We start from the raw sequence: 17,832 nt of genomic DNA, 5'->3' as shown, positions 1-17,832 counted from the left end.
CTTGCAATGCTTTTTTTCCCCACTGAGTGGTTGATCATTTCATTGCATAGCTATGTCCCAGAGGTATAAGGTTACTTTTATATGGAGTACTAAAATAGCTTTTCAGAAACAAGACAGGAAGTTTCATGCTCTAATGAACTAATATAGTAAAATGTCAATATCATTAACTGGAAAAAATAGCAGGCAAATGTTTGAGTTAAACTCAGCTATGAAAGCTCTTTGGAAAAGTTCTTGTATTGAATAATGCTTAATTTGACATTATCAAAAATTTATAGTCATCACCATTAATACAGCAAAAATGTATGACAAAGAAGGAAACACCGTATGTAAAGATTCCAAGAATTTGTTGTTCAAATAGTTTAATTCAAGTTTGGGGCTCATGAGCAAAATACAATAATTATATGAGTCCTCAGAAATTTAAAAATGTATATAAATTTAAAGTAACAAAGTGAATTCAAAGAGAAGGAAGGATCTGAACTGGTGGAGACCACGCTAACACATCATTGTAAAAATTCTAACAGGAGAGCCACCCACATTTTCTTATTTTTAAATGCAATTTGCTCTTTTAGATTCTGAAAGTGGATCTCAAGAAAGTAGAAACTTGTATTTCCAAGGCTGAGCCAGAAATGATTTTGCCTGTTTTCCAGAATCTTCCTTAAGGCATTTCATTCTACATCTCAGCCTTCTCCAAGCTCAGCCCTCTTAGAGGTTAAGACAGTCTCTGCTTCCGTTTTGTTTGGGTCTCAAAAGGGGGAAGACTCTTAGCTCCAAAACATCCAACCTCTTCCAAAATGCAACTTCTAGGTCTTATCTAACAAACACTGGCCTGCCATTATCTCCAGGGTGAACAAGCAGACCAAACTTACCTTGGAGATTAAATGCACACAAAGATAAACTGAGTATCTTCCATTGACCTCATTTGGTCCTCACAAATGGCTTCTGGGCATCTTTAAATAATTTAGAGAAAACTCATTTCATTTCTCCATCTCCCACTCCTCATTTAGCCTAGTTAGATATTTTTTAGTACCAACAACTAAAAACAAAATAAAATAGCCAATAGAGCTCAATTTTTGTTGGAGTCAAGGGCAAAGCAATGGTGCTGTATGCTCCACATTTCCTGCCTTTGATACCACAGTAGAATATTCTCAGGATTGGAACAGTCTTTTTCATTGTTATTCAAAATTATTTAATTATTTGTGAAAACTATATAGACTAATATATCCCAAGTTAATGACACATGTTGATAGTGACTTGGCTCCATCTGGAGTCTCACTATTTTGCTTGCTTTATGAGGCAATTTGGGGAAAGAGAAAAGGAAGAAGCACTGAGAAGGTCAAGTGAAATCTCAAGTTTCAACTCAAGAATATCTTGTTCATCTGAATGCACTGTGGCAGTCCTATTCTTTTACTAGGGTTGGTTGATGTATGTCATCTCATCTGGGGTTTGGGTTTATATTAGTTAGGGTAGATTAACTTTGCAGCAAAGGGTGCCAAAAGGGGCTAGGAAATGCAGCCTTTGGCTCAGTGGCCATTTCCTAATGACAATTCTATACTAAGGAGAGAGTGTAAAACTTTTTGATGGATATTTATACTGTCTGATATATTGCTTCTGGGAAATTGAACACTTTGCAATGGTCTGGCCAGATTAGCATTCAAACATGGCATGAAAGGTTTAATGTTCTACGCCCATTCACCCACGACTATTGCTTTCCACCAAGCCCTCCATTCTTGCTCTTTCCACCCAAGAACCATCCATCCAGATCTTTAGCCACTACCTGTGACTCAGTATTGAATCTAATTCAGGGCTTTTGTTTTCTATCCTAGGAAAAGAGGGAAAGGAGATGTCCTACTTGACTGTATATTGAGGAGATTTATTTTCTCCATTGTCCCTCAGGGCTGCCTGCATTTGGGACTGTAACACCCAGCAATCTACATCAAACCAGTGCTGGCCTTTATAGACCTGCCTTGAAATTTTCCGTCATCGAGTCACTTTCTTGTTCTTAAATCATTTCTTCCTTTCGTCTCCTTGGAGATTATATTTCCCTCACTCCTCTACCCTTTCTCCTTAGATGCTCAGGGATTTAAATTTCTCTTTATACTTATGACTTCCAATTTCATCTCTGTAGCCTTAATGTCTCCTTTGAGCTAAAAACTGTACACTGAACACTTCCAGGTTCCTGTCAATGGCAGTCCATATTTCACATGGTTTCCTTGGTGATGCAATTGCTTACTGCTAATTTATATTAGCCAACCTCTCCCACTCTTTGTCAAATAACTACTTTGATTGTCTTTGTAACACTGATCACTACCTAAAGTTACTTGTTCATTGATTTGTTTGGCTGTTTATCATCTATCCTAGGTATATGCTCTCATGGGTACTAAGACTTGGTCTACCATGTGCAGAGTCTAGCACAGGACCTGAAAATAGGAGATGGTCCATAGATGTTTGTCAAATGAATACACGAAGAATTCATAGGAAGGTCCCCCTGAAGTCATAGGTGCAGATTGCAGGACACTAAGGTGCAAGTAGCAGACATATTGGCTGGGTGCTGGAGTGGAGTGCTGTACTATCTGGGAAGTAGTGGTGAGGAAGGTAAAACCCAATGGATACTTCCTAAAGTTTGTAATTACTGCCTAGAAGAAATAATGGTGAGTCATTAGATCCCTAGATCATGGTGAGCAAGGATTTTTCTGTAAAAGGCCAGATATTTTGGAATTTATGAGCCATATGGTCTCTGTTAAAACTATTCAACTCTGCTGTTGTAGAATGAAAATAGCCATAGACAATATGTAAGCAAATGGGCATGGCTGTATACCGATAAAGTTTTCTTTATGAACAGTGAAATTTGAATTTCATATAAACTTCACATGCCACCAGATTTTAATCTCATAGGCCACAGAGAAACAAGCAGTGGGCGGGACTTGGCCCATGAGCTGTAGTTTCCTAACCAAGATGATCATATGACTCAGACTTGTTTATATGGGAATCCCCACTGCCCCAGCTCTCATGACTACTTTATAAGTAATGTTTCATAAAACATTTTCATGTAATCCTTGGACTTGAGCCTCTAGGGGTGTTCTGGGTTGGGAGGAGGGAGTAGGACGAGAGTCTCCCAGTCCTAAATGGTTAACATTTATATTGCAACATAAATTATTCTTTGCTCCAGATTGCCTGTGTTATCCATGTAGAATGATTAATGTCAAGATGATAAAATGATGCAGTCTCTTGAATTTGATTCCAGCTGTTCCCATCTTTGATATGATTTGTGAATGACAGTTGTATTTTTCACTGGTGATTAGTTAATGCTGGGAAGGACAGCCAGATGATAGCTGTCTAGAATTTTAAAGCCGAAGATTTACTTGGCTGGAAAACTGTTCAACAGAATATCATTATAGCATTTACCACAAATTCATTTAGCATTTGTCATTAGAAAGTGCTTAGCATTGGGGAAGCAATCTATAGCCTGGAGAATTTCTTAGACCACTTGATTATACCATGATTACAGAACAATGGTAACCAAAAAAAAATAAAAATAAAAATAAAAAAAAGGCTTCTGTCCACATGATGCATTACTCTTGTTTAGAACACAAATGAACTCTTAAAGAAATAATTGCATTTTTTTTTTTCTGAGAGCCCTTTATAGACTTGTTCATGGCGAGAGGACATCTCAAGTATGCAACTCAGTTTGGAAGCCAAGTGTCAAAATGTACTGGATTTAGTCCACCATGGTAAAAGTGACCATTTATCCAGCCACTTACAATGTGCCAGGCACTACACTATTTTATACTCATTTTATCCTCACACCAATGCTTCTAAACATTATGCTACACTCTCAGAATATTTGTCCACACACCAAGTCTTTGGAAGGCCAGGCGGTTTGGTCTCTTGTTCTCTCTGCATCTGTGTGGCCTCTTAAATTGTGATTCTTTATGGATAAGAATGGGATGAGTTTAATTCATGGTTTCTCAACCCCAGAATTATGAACACGTGGGTCTGAATCATTCTTTGTTGGAGAGGCCGTCCTGTGCACTGTAAGTTGTTTAGCCGTGTCCCTGGCCTCGACCCACTAGATGCCAGTAACACCTCCCTCCGGCCCTCCGAGTTGTAACAGCCAAAAATGTCTCTGGACACTGCCAATGTCCCCTGGGGGACAGAATTACCCCACAGTGCGAACCACTGGTTTAACACAATCTCTGTAATGTAGATGTAGCACTGAGCATATAAATGTGTCCTTTGGGCTCAATGTGTATTTTCACTTCCTGTGTGAGCGGCCATCTTGGAATGAGTATCTCTTTTCTTCAGGAATTGAAATGGGAGTGTGTCTAATTTATCATGAACTCTGCTTTGTGAAAAATAGAGTTCATTACGATGTAGACTAAATTCTCTACTCTGGATTCAAATTAGTGTAAAGGAGGTATCTTTTTTTTTTTTTATAAGTGATGAGAGCAGGTAAATAAACCAGTGTTTTCTCTGCATATGGGCTCATGGGTATTCTTTTTTCATTCATGCTATTCTTTATTTTCAAATTTTTCTGCCATAAACCTATATCATTTTTTAAATCACATAAGAATTCCTTTAAAAATTGAGTTGCTAATCCACACTGGGATTTGTAGTTGATGTTAACAATTTCTTTGGACAATATGAGACTTAGCTTTCTAATGAGAACGCTAATGCCATTGTAGCTCCAGCGAAAATTTTTCTTAGGGAGAACTTGAGTGGTGGATACAGAACAGTATGTCAGTTACTTAATCACGAAAATAAAATTAGAGCAACATCCTAAAAATTTGAAATGCTAAGGACCTGAAAAAAATAAACCTCCCATCACCAGTTTACAGTTATTTAATATATTCCTTAAAGAATAATGGAGGGCAGGAACGGCAGTTGCTTTGAATTACATGCTATTTGGGATCAGCAACAGTGGATTAACAAGGTTTTACTACGTTTCAGATGTTTGTCAATGATTGATTATCGGCACTCATATCTACATATGCTTACCAGGCTTTTGGGGCACAAGGTCTTTGAGACAGAGGTTATGTCTTTTATTGATTCTGTGCAAGGCCAGACCACACTGGAGAGCCCTAATACACTGGCAGAGTATTTTGACCATTGATAACAGTGTGCAGACTATTAAGCTCAAAACCCCAAGGCCAAGGTGGAAACAGCCTGGGAACAAAGCCCGCAAAGGCTTTTTATGACTAAAAAGCTCCAAGCAAGCATATAGCTTTCCCAATCAGCAAAAGTACTTGGCTCCAGCCTGTCATTAAAATGTGGGCATGGACCCAACATTAGGTCCAGGAAAGCAGCCCCCCTCCGGATCCATGAGCAGGCTTCCCTGAGCAGAGCAGGAAGCCCTGGTTGCAGGCCCCCTGGAAACCGAGAAGGCCTGGACTCTCGCTCCCACCTGGACAAGTTGGAGAAGTGATGGCTTTCAGGCTGAAGCCTGCAGAAGCAGAATTCCCACATTCCCAGCCAAAGAACATAATCCTGAAGTGGAAAAACAAATGAAATTCATACAAACCGAAACCAACAATTCCCTTTCCTCTTTGGAAAGGAAATGGTTTGGGAGATAGCTGTGGACAAACACTATACAGGGAACACCTCCTTCCTTCTTATGGCAGAAGTGTGAGGAAACTCTGCTCAGAGTTAATGAACTAGGTCAGAAGGTGCAATCCATCCAAAGGTCTCTATGATTGGCGACACCCTCTAAGGGACTCCCCACACCATCGTGACGGATTTCCTTTGGTTCTTAATTTTTGTTTAGCTTCTGGTTCTTTGACCGAGTGAAGCAATTGGATTTCTTAACCAGAATTAAATTGTTAAGTCCCAATTGCACAAGGGAGGAAACGTTCTAAAGTAATTTTCATTCAGATGAAATGGGGATAAACTGGTCTTGAAATAGAAGGAAAGAATTAAAATAGTAACTCTATTCCCAGGTATGTTTTTCTCCCGTAGGAAACAGTGGTTTAAAGTTTATGGAGCAGGTTAATGAGTTGGAGAACCTTGCCTTTTGGCCCATGTCCTAAAATAAGACTTTTAAACACACTTCAAAAATATACAACACTCTCATTAACGGTGAATAAAGAAGCGGGTCTTGAATCAGGATGTAAAGGCGGAATGATTCATATATAATATGTAGCAGAAATGGGGTTTTTCAGAAATAAAAAATTTTATTGATTAAATGATTCCTGGGACACCATGGGCATTTTTTCTTTCTTTTTCTTTTTTGTGTTCTTTGATATTTTCAAAATATTTTTCAGTAAGTATATTTTACTAGACTGGAGAAAAGAGACTAAATATGAGAGTTGAAAAATTGATGTGATTTAAAGAGGATACTTCAAGATGGGGTGGATTGGAGGACTTTTAAGCTTGTTCTTTTATTTTAATTCTGTTTCTTTTTTAGGGCCCCAGAGTAGAAGCCTTTGTCCTCTTTTTTAATAGTAAGTTAATGAGAATGTGTGTAACTTACAAAGTTGAGCATCTACCAACTTGTCATAGTTGCTTAGTTTCTCTTATGGTCAGTGTTCATTCAGATGCATCTCTTGGACCAGCTGAACCAGCATATCACTTCTGTTCGTTCTGCTTGAGCTGCTGGATGCTGGAAGCACTACTAATCTCTGGGTTAGATGGCAGCAAATGAGAGCCGGTTAGGCTTATTGTTTGTTGTATAAAGTTTTTAGATCTTGAAACAAATTCGAATTGAGTAATATATAAATTGAACATTGATATTCTCCCTCCGTCCCTCCATTTCTTTTTTTCTATTTTCTTTCCTTCCTCTGTCTCTCCTTTCTTCCCTCCTTTTTGTCTCTCTGTTCCTCCCTTCCTTCCTTTCTTCCTCTCTCCCTTCCCTTTTTTCTCCCTCCTCCTCTGCCTTTTTCTTTCCTTTCTTCCTACTTGTAGCAAACATCCACTGAAGGCATGCAACAAACTAGGGGCTGTGTTAGGTACCAGAGGTATTAAGAAGTAATAAGCATTATCCCTACCTTCATGGAGCTTATGTTCTAATAGGAAAAAAATCCCTCAGGGGAAGGCAGAAATGGGTGGGTTCTTCTGAACTATGTAAAAGAGGAAGAAAGAAAGGATAATAGCTCTAATTTGGGGCTACTGTGTTCCATCAGAAAGCAGACACCCCCATATTATATGTAGAATATGTTTACAGCTGTTAGCAAACAAACAAACAAAAAACGATTCTCTCTAGCTTTGGGCAGACAAGCTTAATTTCCTGACAGCAGAGCCTAAGTATGGCCATGACCTGAGGCAGTATCTTACCTTGAGGTCTAATTTGGAGGGTGAGGGTGCCAGTATTTCCTGTGCTGCAAGGAAGTCTGGAAAGAATTCATTTTTGCAGTACAAAGAAATAGTTTGGGAGCTTCAGTAAATTCCTTTTAGGCGTTCGTAAAAACACACATTGCAGTCTCAATCTCTTTTTGTTGTTGTTGCAGGAATAATAATCTGCATAATAGTATGAGAAAGTACACCAAAATTTCTCTACCTGAATTCCAGGTATACCTGGAGTCAGATCTCTTGGTTATTTGCTTATTGGCAGCTTCCAGATCCAGGGAGAAGCTGGAAGTGTTTATTCTTCCCACACCCCACCTCCCTCTCTGACTTTATGACAGCACCCTGGGCCCACCGGGGACATGGAACTAATGAGCTTGACAATGGCTGCATTTTCAACAGGCACCCCACGAGTGATTCAGTGGCCTGAGAGCAAAGAGGAAGGGACAGAAAATTGGCAGGAAGGTGACTTGGGAAGGTTCTGTGGACAGAAGGAAAGCTGTAATGATAGAACATTGAAATAATGTTATAAAATTCTAATGATATAACATTGATATCATGAATAAAGTGTTCATCTGAGCAGTGGTTCTCCAACACGAGTGAGCCATTTGGTGCTGGGGGCATTTGGTGCTGTCTGGAGACATATTTGGCTGTCACAATTGGCAGGAGGCCGCTACTGGTATCTACTGGGTAGAGATCAGGGATGCTGCTCAACATCCTACAGTGCATGGGACAGCCCCCGAGAAGGAATCATTCAACCCCAAGTGTCCACAGTGTTGAGGTGAGAACTTCTGCTTCACAGAAGGGACAGCCAGGAAAAAAGACTGAATGATAGAAACAGGGCACCAGAGGAATTTGTCCATGGAATGAGTGAGGTGAGGAAAAAAAGTACTTATGGAAAATATAGTCAACAGATACTGGCTTTCCTGTCCAGCGTGTTCATGAGGGTAGAAGATTATACTTGGTAATCTCATTAGGCCCAAAATATACAAGCAAGCAAAGTTTGTAATACCTTGCCTAAATTGAAAATGAAAACTTTGACACCCAGACTGTAATTAGCAAGAATGAACAACTTCCTAATTTTTACACAATTCATCAGGGCATTTTAACACTCAGTCATCTCATTTCCTTCCAGAGCTGGAAAGGTTTCATGATTTCAATCTCCCTGCAGTGGAATTTTCCTGCAACCCGGAGCCTAGCCATTCCACTTGGGTGATGTTTTTGACGGCTGTGCCTGACAGCATCAAGGAAAATTGCTTACATTTGTGTCTCCAGTGCTATCATGAGCTGTGCTGATATTCCTCCAGTCAGACCTGTCCCTGAGGACTTCCTGGTGTTAAGGGCAAAAACCTCAGGAAGAATGAGCTACCTTTGAAAGCCGGCTGCCCCAGCATGTGCAGCCACTGTCTGAAGTAATACAAACAGAAGCCTAGAGTGGTGCTTCTGTCTTGGTTCAGAAGGGTCTCTCCTGCCTGGTTCTCTGCAGGGAGTGGGAGGCCTGTAATGTTTCTCTGGCCTTGTCCTCCATGCCCAGGATGTTTCCCATGTGGCTATATGTGAGGACAATTGTATTCTCATCCCTTGCTCAACAATGTTAGCATTGCTTGAACAATTCAACCAAGAAAAGACTGATTAACTTGGAAATTTAAAAAATACATATATTTCAGGGCCTAGAAACTGGGCTCAGGAGGGGGCAGGCGGCCTTCTGTTTTTGGCACCAAAACCAGCGGCATTGCTTAATGAGAACTGCCTGTCTGGTGGGATCAAGGGCTTGGGCTCTGTAGGCTTGTTGGCCCCCATGAACTCCGGGGTTGAGGGTTCATGCCCTGGCACTTCTGATTCCAGTCAATCATCTGAAGGTTTCAAACATACCCCCAACAGCAACCTTATCCATTTCAGGATGTCCTGAATGCCAGGTCTGGAATGTGGGAAGGGAGCAAGAGGCAACTGATAACAGATGCTGTGATTTGGACACCTCCCCTCCTTTCTCTGTGTGGATCAGTTCCCCAGGGGTCAAAGGTCAGCAGCTTTGATTGGACTCATTGTTCTACACTGACAGCTGGATGTTCATTCTTGTCTGTGTTCCTTGCTGCTTCTGAGTCTGGCCTCACCAAGCTGGACTCACTGCAAGGCTTGACATGGGAATTTAAACCAAGGCTATTCATCTCTGTCACCATGTACAGTAACTTACTTACTGGGTACTAACAACAGACTCCAAAAAGTAGCAGTCCCAACCAAAAGGCTGCATAGCCAACTTCATTTATACAGGCCTGCTCCAAAATTTCTGACCCCAGACCCTGTTTTCTTCTATTGACGCTGTCATTGCTCTCGCTCTTGTTCTTTTGGGGGTGAAAGCAAATGGGAGTAGAAAGGAATTATGCTTTATTTATTAAGTGAATCAATTCCCAGGGAATGCTCATTGTTTGGATGTCTTCTTTATCTGCTGTTTATATAGCTACTCAAGGTTTCTTTTGATTAGAGTTGGCATGCTATATCATCTGCCATCCTGTAACTTTTAATCCATATATATCTTTATTACTTAAAGCGAGTTTTCTTGTAGATTAAATATAGTGTAGGATAAATGAGCCTGGAGTTGTTCCTGAGTCACTATATCTTTGGAAAACATGGTGTGACCAGTTTGTTTTAAGGGGCTGCAAGGCAATAGACTTGGGCACATGGGAGCAGACTCCAAAGTAATGAAGGAAACAAGAGAAATCAACCCAGACAAAGAAGCATGGCAGCAGTACCCAGTTAATGACTTACAAGTTGAACAAGCAGGCAACATAGGCATTGGGTGAAATTCCTAAAGGAGGGCTGCTGCTGCGTAAGAAGTTCAGAGTATGTGCTGAAGATCATGTCAAAGGGAGTTCAAGGGCAGAGAACCAAGCTACCGAGAAGAAATGAGAAGGGAGGCTGGGACTTGGTGATGCTGTCATGAAGAATAGGGAGTCTGGTTTCTGGGAAATTGGGTGAAACTATAAAGAAGGCGGGGTACTGAAGTCAGAGGGCACATGTAGATGTGGAGAGGAGTGAATTAGTTAAAGAGATATTTAAGAGATAAAAGTAACAGGACTTGATGATCAATTGGAGATGGAGAGTGAGGAAGACAAACATGAATTTCTGGATTTTGGTTAATGAAACTGGTTGGATAGGGGAAGGTTCTGGGAAGGAATCATTAAGTGCGATTTTGAACATGTCAAATTTGAGGTGCCCTTTAGGAATCCAAAAGAGCTCAGTATATGGGGTTGAGCTCAGCAGAGAAATTAGGTGCAGAGATTTCAATTTGGGGGATCTAAATAAAATGGTGAAGGAGGAGATAGTATGGATGGCATTGCCTAAGAGATTACAAAAGAACTGAAGTGGTCAACATCTCAAAAGCTTCTGTATGTCAAGATGAGGCCAAACATCAATGGGAATAGGTACTGTTGCAGACGGTTTTTCACATCAGTAAGTGCTGTTTGAGTATCACCAAGACACCGGATGCCTGATGGCGTGTGGGAAGCTATGGAAGTGAGGAAACGGAAGCAGAACATCTGAACAGCCCTTTGTGAAACTTGACAGAAAAGAGGTGAGAAGGCAGATGCTAAATAAAGGGAGAATAAGATGAGGGAAGGGGTGACATAAACAAACTGAACAGCTTTGAATGAACGTAAGCAAAAACTGAGCTTTGAGAATAAATAGGCCGTGCAAAAGAACCAATGTTCATTAAACCATTTTTCTGTCTCTCTTCTTAATTAGTAATTGGTTTTTGGCCATAACATATTTGCTTGTTAATTGCTATACTGCCTATTTAATTACGCTTTTATAATTCTCTTAGAACATGGCTGAAAAAGATCCAAAGTGAGACCTGAATTTCTTTCCATAAATCACCCATATTGAGACAGGACAACTAAAGTCCTTGACCCCATTTTATTTTACATTCTTGAATATGCATCCCACAGTAAGTACGATAATCATGGGAAAAGGATTTGGCAAGTTCCACACGTCCCCTTTTTATGCTCCTATTATAATCACAAGCAACTATGTTATTCAACAAATTTTACTCCTATATTTTTAAAAGTAATTTTAAAGAGAGGGTAGGCTACTCTCTGGAGCATATGACATGCCCTTCAAGTTGACTTTGAAAGGTGATTAATTACAGCAACGTCTGTTCAGTTTCAAAGTTCAAATTAAGTGTACTTCAAAAGTCTTATTAAAGGGAATATATTTTACACACCTGTCACTTATGAGAAGGGCAGATTCAAGTCAAAATTATGAGGGAGGCAAAGCTAATCATTAGAACTGGCACACCCTAGTCCGTTGAATAAAAGAATCTTCTAATAACCCTTGAGTGGCCCTGTCTTAAATGCTCTGATTCTCCATGAGTTCTGTGATTTCAGAACTGGTGTGATTCAAAGTTGGAAAGGACTTGAGAACTCACTGTGGCCCAGAGCCATGAGGGGACACGGCTGAATTGTCAGTGAGTGAGAGCATTGGAGTGTGCCCCGAGGGCTTCATGCTGCCAGTCCAATGCTGTATCTGACGGGGAATTCAAGAGTTGGAAAATTTTAGTTTTAGATCAGGCAATAAGCTTAATAATTAATGCATGTAAAAAGCTATTGTTTCAGGAACTGAAGGTATGACCACCCTGGCTCCGACAGACCACAAGCAGTTCCTGAGCCACTGTACTCCAGGGTGAGATGACCACATGACACAGATAAACAATCACCATTTAGCCGTGGCTGGTGTGGCTCAGCGGATTGAGCACCGGCCTGTGAACCAAAATGTTGCTGGTTCAATTCTGAGTCAGAGCACTGGCCTGGCTTCCAGGCCACGTCCCCCATTGGCGGTGCGCGGGGGGCAACCACACATTGATGTTTCTCTCCCTCTCTTTCTCTCTTCTCCTCTAAAAATAAATAAATAAAATCTAAAAAACAAAAATCATCATTTAACAGGTGAAAGAATGCTGCAGCTTTTTATCTGATTAACCTTTTACCTGAATCCTAAACCCCTTACCTACACTTTTCTTCTCCTTATAAAAAGAGTCAGTTTGCAATGGAATGTAAGATGGTCTGTTAGGATACATAACCCATGAGCTTCTCAGATCCCCTTGCTTTTGCTTATTGGTTCTGGTGGTGACAGCCAGCATGAACACCGGCTTTTCTGGTTTCGTATTCGCTACAGCAGTTGGTGGCAAAATACGGCAGGAGCTAAATGCAGCCCCATCCCTGTTTATAAAGAAAGCTTCATTGGAACACAGCCTCATCCATTCATTTACATATGTCTCTGACAGCTTTCACTACAGTTGCGGAGTTGAGTACTTGCCAGATACATTATGGCCTTCAAACCCTAAAATACTTACGATCTGACCTTTCTAGACATTATCTGCCTATCCTAACTGCACTTTAAAATCACTTCCAAAAAAAGTACAGAGTGCTAGGCCACACTCTACACTTCATCTCCCAACTCTCGGGAAGGGATCCAGGAATCAGCATTTGTAAGAACAAACAAACAAAAAAAGGCAATTTTAGTGTTCAGCCAGGTTAAGAATCACTGCATTACATCATGCTGCTTCCAAAGCACATTATTACTTTGAAAACACACTTCACAATCTAAGTGCATTTTCATATGTGATGTGAGAATGGACAAAGGCCTCCAGAGCTGCGCTTCACAAATTTTCGCTAGTATCAGAACCCCCTGGAGCTCGTTAGCACTGTTTGCTGTGTCCTGCCCCCTGAGATTCTGATGAGTAGGTCAAGGATAGGACTGCAGAAATGGCGTTTCCAACAAGCTCGCAGGTGGTGCTAATGCTGCAGACTCATGACCACACTGCACAGCATTGGCTTAGATCAAAAGGGCCTCTATCTATAATGAGAAAGTCAAGTCCTATGAGCCAAGGGACAGGGCTGGGGATAGATTTATGAACCAACTGCTGGGATTGTTCCAGACCACACTATAAAGACCCTCAACTCCTCTGCTCCTTGTCCTTGTCCTCCCCTCCTACACCCCACCTATAAGATTCAACATCAAGCCATTCTTGTTCCAGGTCTCCATTCCCATATAGGTTCTTTTATTGTGTTTTTAAAATCCCTGGGTTCTATTTTAAGTCTTGTAAAGTAACTATTTTGAATGAAGAGTGGCAAGATGGTAGACACGAGCAAATTTCAGGCAAAAAAGAAAATGGATTACGTGTCGCAAAGTAGTAAGCTGGGTAAATGTATGTGGGAATCATGAATGTGAAAACACAAAATGGAAAAAAGGCAACAGACACAGGCAGAGTCAGAGGGCCGTGGAACCACAAAACCGATTTTATTTTGAACCAGAAAGCAACAGCAATGGAGAGAACAGTCTGGGCTGAGTGAGGGCTTGGCAGTGTGGCTCGAGTACCAGGGACTGAATTTGTCCAGGTGAAAGGAGCAACATAGAGCACCGAGTTTCTATTTACAAACTCAGCAAATCACCACCAGATCTTCATGACACTAATCAGTGGATTCACGTTCACACTGGCTTGGATTGCTTTTCAGCTTCGAGATTTTGTACATATTTTGGAAATGAAGGAGCCACTACAATGAAAATATTGGTGACATTGAATCAGTTACAGAAAAAGTAGAAAATATTTGTGAGTTTTGCTTTTAAAAATCCCCAAAGAACAGGAGTTTCTCATCTGTGGCACTAGTCGTATTTTGGGCTGGACAATTCTTTGTCGTGGGGGGCTGTGCTGTGCACTGTAGGATGTCGAGCAGCATTCCTGGTTTCTACTCATGAGGTGTCGGTAGCACCCTCTCCCAAGTTCGAACAACCAAAAATGACTCCAGACATTGACAAATTGCCCCTTGTTGAGAAGCACTATTTTGAAAACAACCTTCCTCCCTCATTATTCTTCTTAACACTTTATAAGGGTAGACCAGATAGCTCAACTTCTCAACATCAAAAGCACATGCAGATGAGCATATATGTGTGTCTCTGCAAGCAATGCATATATGCCTGGAGCCAAAATGGAATTCCACGTTCACTGGAGGGTGCTGGTTTGGTTCCTCAGCAAGTTTAAGGTCAACATATCAGTACCATAATAAAAGGCTTGTCTGTCATCTTCCATTTTCCTCTTCTCCAGCAGAAACCATCATTAATATTTGTAGTCAGTTTTTGAAGTCATTTTCTTGAAAAGCTGGAAAGAAAAATCTTCATCCAGGCTCTTTCTCATCTTAATCTATTTAGATTCCTACTTGAATTACATGGCCAGCCACTTTGACATTAAGTCTAGGTTTCTTCATTTGTATCCACCAAGAAGAGAGGTGCCATGTTTCTGAGTTTTGTTATTACTGGCTGTGTAATTTGAGGCCCAGTGCAAAATGAAAATGCAGGCCCTTAGTTCAAAACTATTACGAATCTCAAGATGGCGACAGTACTGTTCACATAAACATGATGGACCCGGCAGCCTCAGCTGGCACTGCATCAATTTAGTTGCATTAATTTAATTGGCACTGCCACCTCTTTCTCCCCTGAATCACAATGCTTCTTGTGAAGTAAGGACATCAAAAACAAAATACTGTGACTCCAGTCAATTTAAAGAATTGTACTGCAACAAGTGTATATAGCATATATTTTTTAGACTTTCAAAAAAATCCACATGGAAATCTTTTCTACTTCATTACAGTAATGCAAGTAAACAATGTGGGCTTCTGCCATATACATATTTTCTGGTAAATATGACAACATGGACATAATTGCTATTATCCACAATGTTTTTAAATTAGCAATGGGTAAGACTTCCACAACAAAATTATAACATAATCCCTTGTCCTTATAAAAATAGTCAAAACATAACCTAAATGGCTTGCAGTGACAATGTGAGTAGTAGCTGCTTTATACTGAAAAACATATTCAAGGAAATATTGTCTTTCTGGTAAATGCTTTACATTAGCATTGTAAGGCAAACTGTAGCATTTATTGGTACCTGGAGACCATGAATTTTAGACCCTTTTATTTAAAACCTGTTAATGTACAAAGTGCATTAAAATATTCATTCTTCAGCTACCAAAACAGTATGTAAAAATTACTGAGACAAAACTTTCAGTTTATTCCAGGAAGGCAAATACACATTGTTTTTATATTTTTAAAAAATCTTATTCAGTTTCCAGAGAATGATTTTTTCTTCCCATTGAGGTCCCTCTTTTAGACGTGAAATTGTCCTAAGTAGCTATCAAAATATTCATCTGGGTATAAATAATATAGTAAATATATAGACTCTATCTGTTAAGAAAAAGGACAGCATCCGCCAGTGAAGAGGTCAGAAGCATGGCAAGCTGCCATGACGTCCACACTTGAAATCACATAACGTGATGTTGAAACAGTGGGTCTATGGATGGAGTGAGTGCAGGAGAACAATTGGTTGATTTGCTTAAAAACAAAATCACTAAAAACAATGCCTAAATCCACTAGCCTGTCGAGTCAAAATGGCTGACCCAGTAGCCCAGATAAATATTTCAGCACATGAAACAATTTGTAGGTGTCATGCCCTTCGTCAAGGTAGAACCAATGCAAGATTCCAGGTCCAAGCACTGCTTGAGAAAGCCTTACTCCATCGACCATTCCAACATGTCAGACCAGCATGCCAAGGATCCCACCTGATATTCTATTAGCAGGTTCTGTTGGCAGGTTCCAGTGTGGGAATAGCAAATTTGATTTTGTCTTATAAGTCTATGGTAAACTATACTAGAATATACAGAGGGTCTTCTACATCTTTCAAGATGCGTTTAATAAGTCAGTTTATAATAACTTTTGAGGCATGTATACTAGTGAATAGTACTTTATGCAATGTCCTTTGTCACTACCAACTCATACATGTTAAGTGTTTGGGGGGTAACTTATATTCGAACGTGGTAGTGGTGGTTGGGGCTGTGTGTTGATGTTCTGAGAGCAAAATCAATGCACAGTGGTGCTGCCATTTGTGATAAAAAGTGTTTATTTCCTCAGCCCCAGTGACAAAAGAAAAGTTATTTGGAGGGAGTGGTGGGATAGGACAGCTATTAAATGTAGTGAAGAAATTTCACAGGCCTAAAGAAACTATTAAAAGGAAGAATGAGAAATTAGGGGAAAAGGGGACAACTGTAATTGAAAAACCAAAATAAAAAAAAAATAGTTTAAAAAAAAAAAAAGGAAGAATGAAATAGATCTATACTGTGAAATAGAATCCTACTTCTGATGAAACACAAATCAGTTTGAACTTCTGAATAATCAGTCGGATTCAAAGTGACTATTTTCAATTGCAATCTCATTCTTAATGTTCTCCCAGAATCTTTAATCCTGGGAAATTGCAGGGCAAAATATGGCCAAAGGTTTCAGAACCTTTTTTTCCAACTATCTCAGCAGCCATCAAAAGGTAATTAGAGACTTAGCTGTGGCAGATCCCAAGCTCCAAAATCAATTCTTTCAATTCTCGCTTTCACTCTCCATTTTAGTTGACCTGACAAAAGCTTCTTACATCACAGTTCAAACACCTCAAGATAAACCAGAGTAAGAATTCCCATTTACTTTCCTACTAGGTTCAAAACTGTTTTATTTTTAAAGCAGTTGCATATTCTGTTATGCACTGTTCTAGACTATGATGAAATAAAGATTGTAAAGAGGTGATAAATGTATGGGCCTCTTAATGTGCAAAACCAAATAATTCCTAAAAGAGTTGTAATTCCCATTATGTTTCTTTTATAAATAATCTATAAATTTTCCTGTAAATACAAAAAAGTTTGAAGAAAGTATTAAAAACTGCACTTAATACAAAACACAGTAAAGGGGTGGGCAGGCAATCTGTTTTGAAACCTATCTTAGCTAATCTCTGGATACTTTTTGGCGAGATTTAATCACACTCTAGAAGCCTGTGCTTTCTTTGTTCCCTAAATGGTAGCTAAGGACCTTTCTATTCCCCAGAAAGCACTTCCACGTGGCCAGGCGCTCATGGCAGCTGCTCTGTGCAGTCCAGATGGTCTGGAATGGGAAGCCCAGTTATAATGGTCAGACATTTGTTCCACACGGTGAAGGTGGGGCACACAGGCTGCGAGAATGTGATGTCGAAGGTGTAGAGGTGGATGGAGTTCAAGGCATCGTAGAACGCGATGGAGCCGTTGTCGTAGTCCAGCAGGATGCCAACACGCCGGAGGTGGGGGGCGGGCTCAATGGGGATTTCCTTGCTGTTGTGTCTCACCACCCAGTTATTGTGGCAGCGGCACAGGGCCCAGGAAGCAGAGTTCTTCCCAATCCACTCGTGCTTCGGGGCTGATTTGTACGCAAGGCCAATGGCATACCTGCAGAAACAAGACAGCAGCGGCAGAAACAGTGAGCACATTGCGCATGTACGTGAAACCCTTTCTGTGGTCCTCAGGGGTCATGAGAACGTGATCCCCTGTTGGCCCTGTTCATTTCCTTCAGTGAAAGCTTGGCAAAAGCCCTGACACATATGTTCCTCATCTTCTTCCCTCCCAAACATATAGTGGGCATAAAGGGGCCATTGTATTGACCCACATCCCTGTTTTTAGTTCAGACATTATGAGAGAATTTGAACCCTGTGTTTTGCTGCTTTTTTTA

At 40.4% G+C, this 17,832-nt stretch overlaps 1 protein-coding gene across 2 annotated transcripts in view; it reads right to left on the bottom strand.

Moving 5' to 3' along the window:
- Positions 1–16,705: 16,705 nt before the first annotated feature.
- The window catches only part of MID1 (midline 1), a 149,963-nt gene continuing 148,836 nt past the window's right edge, over positions 16,706–17,832 (bottom strand). For both annotated transcript variants that reach the window (XM_090264870.1, XM_090264869.1), the window contains exon 10: positions 16,706–17,552. In XM_090264870.1, coding sequence (XP_090120996.1) covers positions 17,204–17,552 — 349 coding nt within the window. In that variant the 3' untranslated portion in view covers positions 16,706–17,203. The remainder of the gene's footprint in view (positions 17,553–17,832) is intronic.

This window comes from Furipterus horrens, unplaced genomic scaffold (assembly GCF_987537825.1).
Source record: "Furipterus horrens unplaced genomic scaffold, mFurHor1.1.pri manual_scaffold_17, whole genome shotgun sequence".
NCBI lineage: Eukaryota > Metazoa > Chordata > Mammalia > Chiroptera > Furipteridae > Furipterus > Furipterus horrens.
The sequence above is the reverse complement of the archived record's forward strand: the minus strand, read 5'-3'. Positions and strand labels throughout refer to the sequence as shown.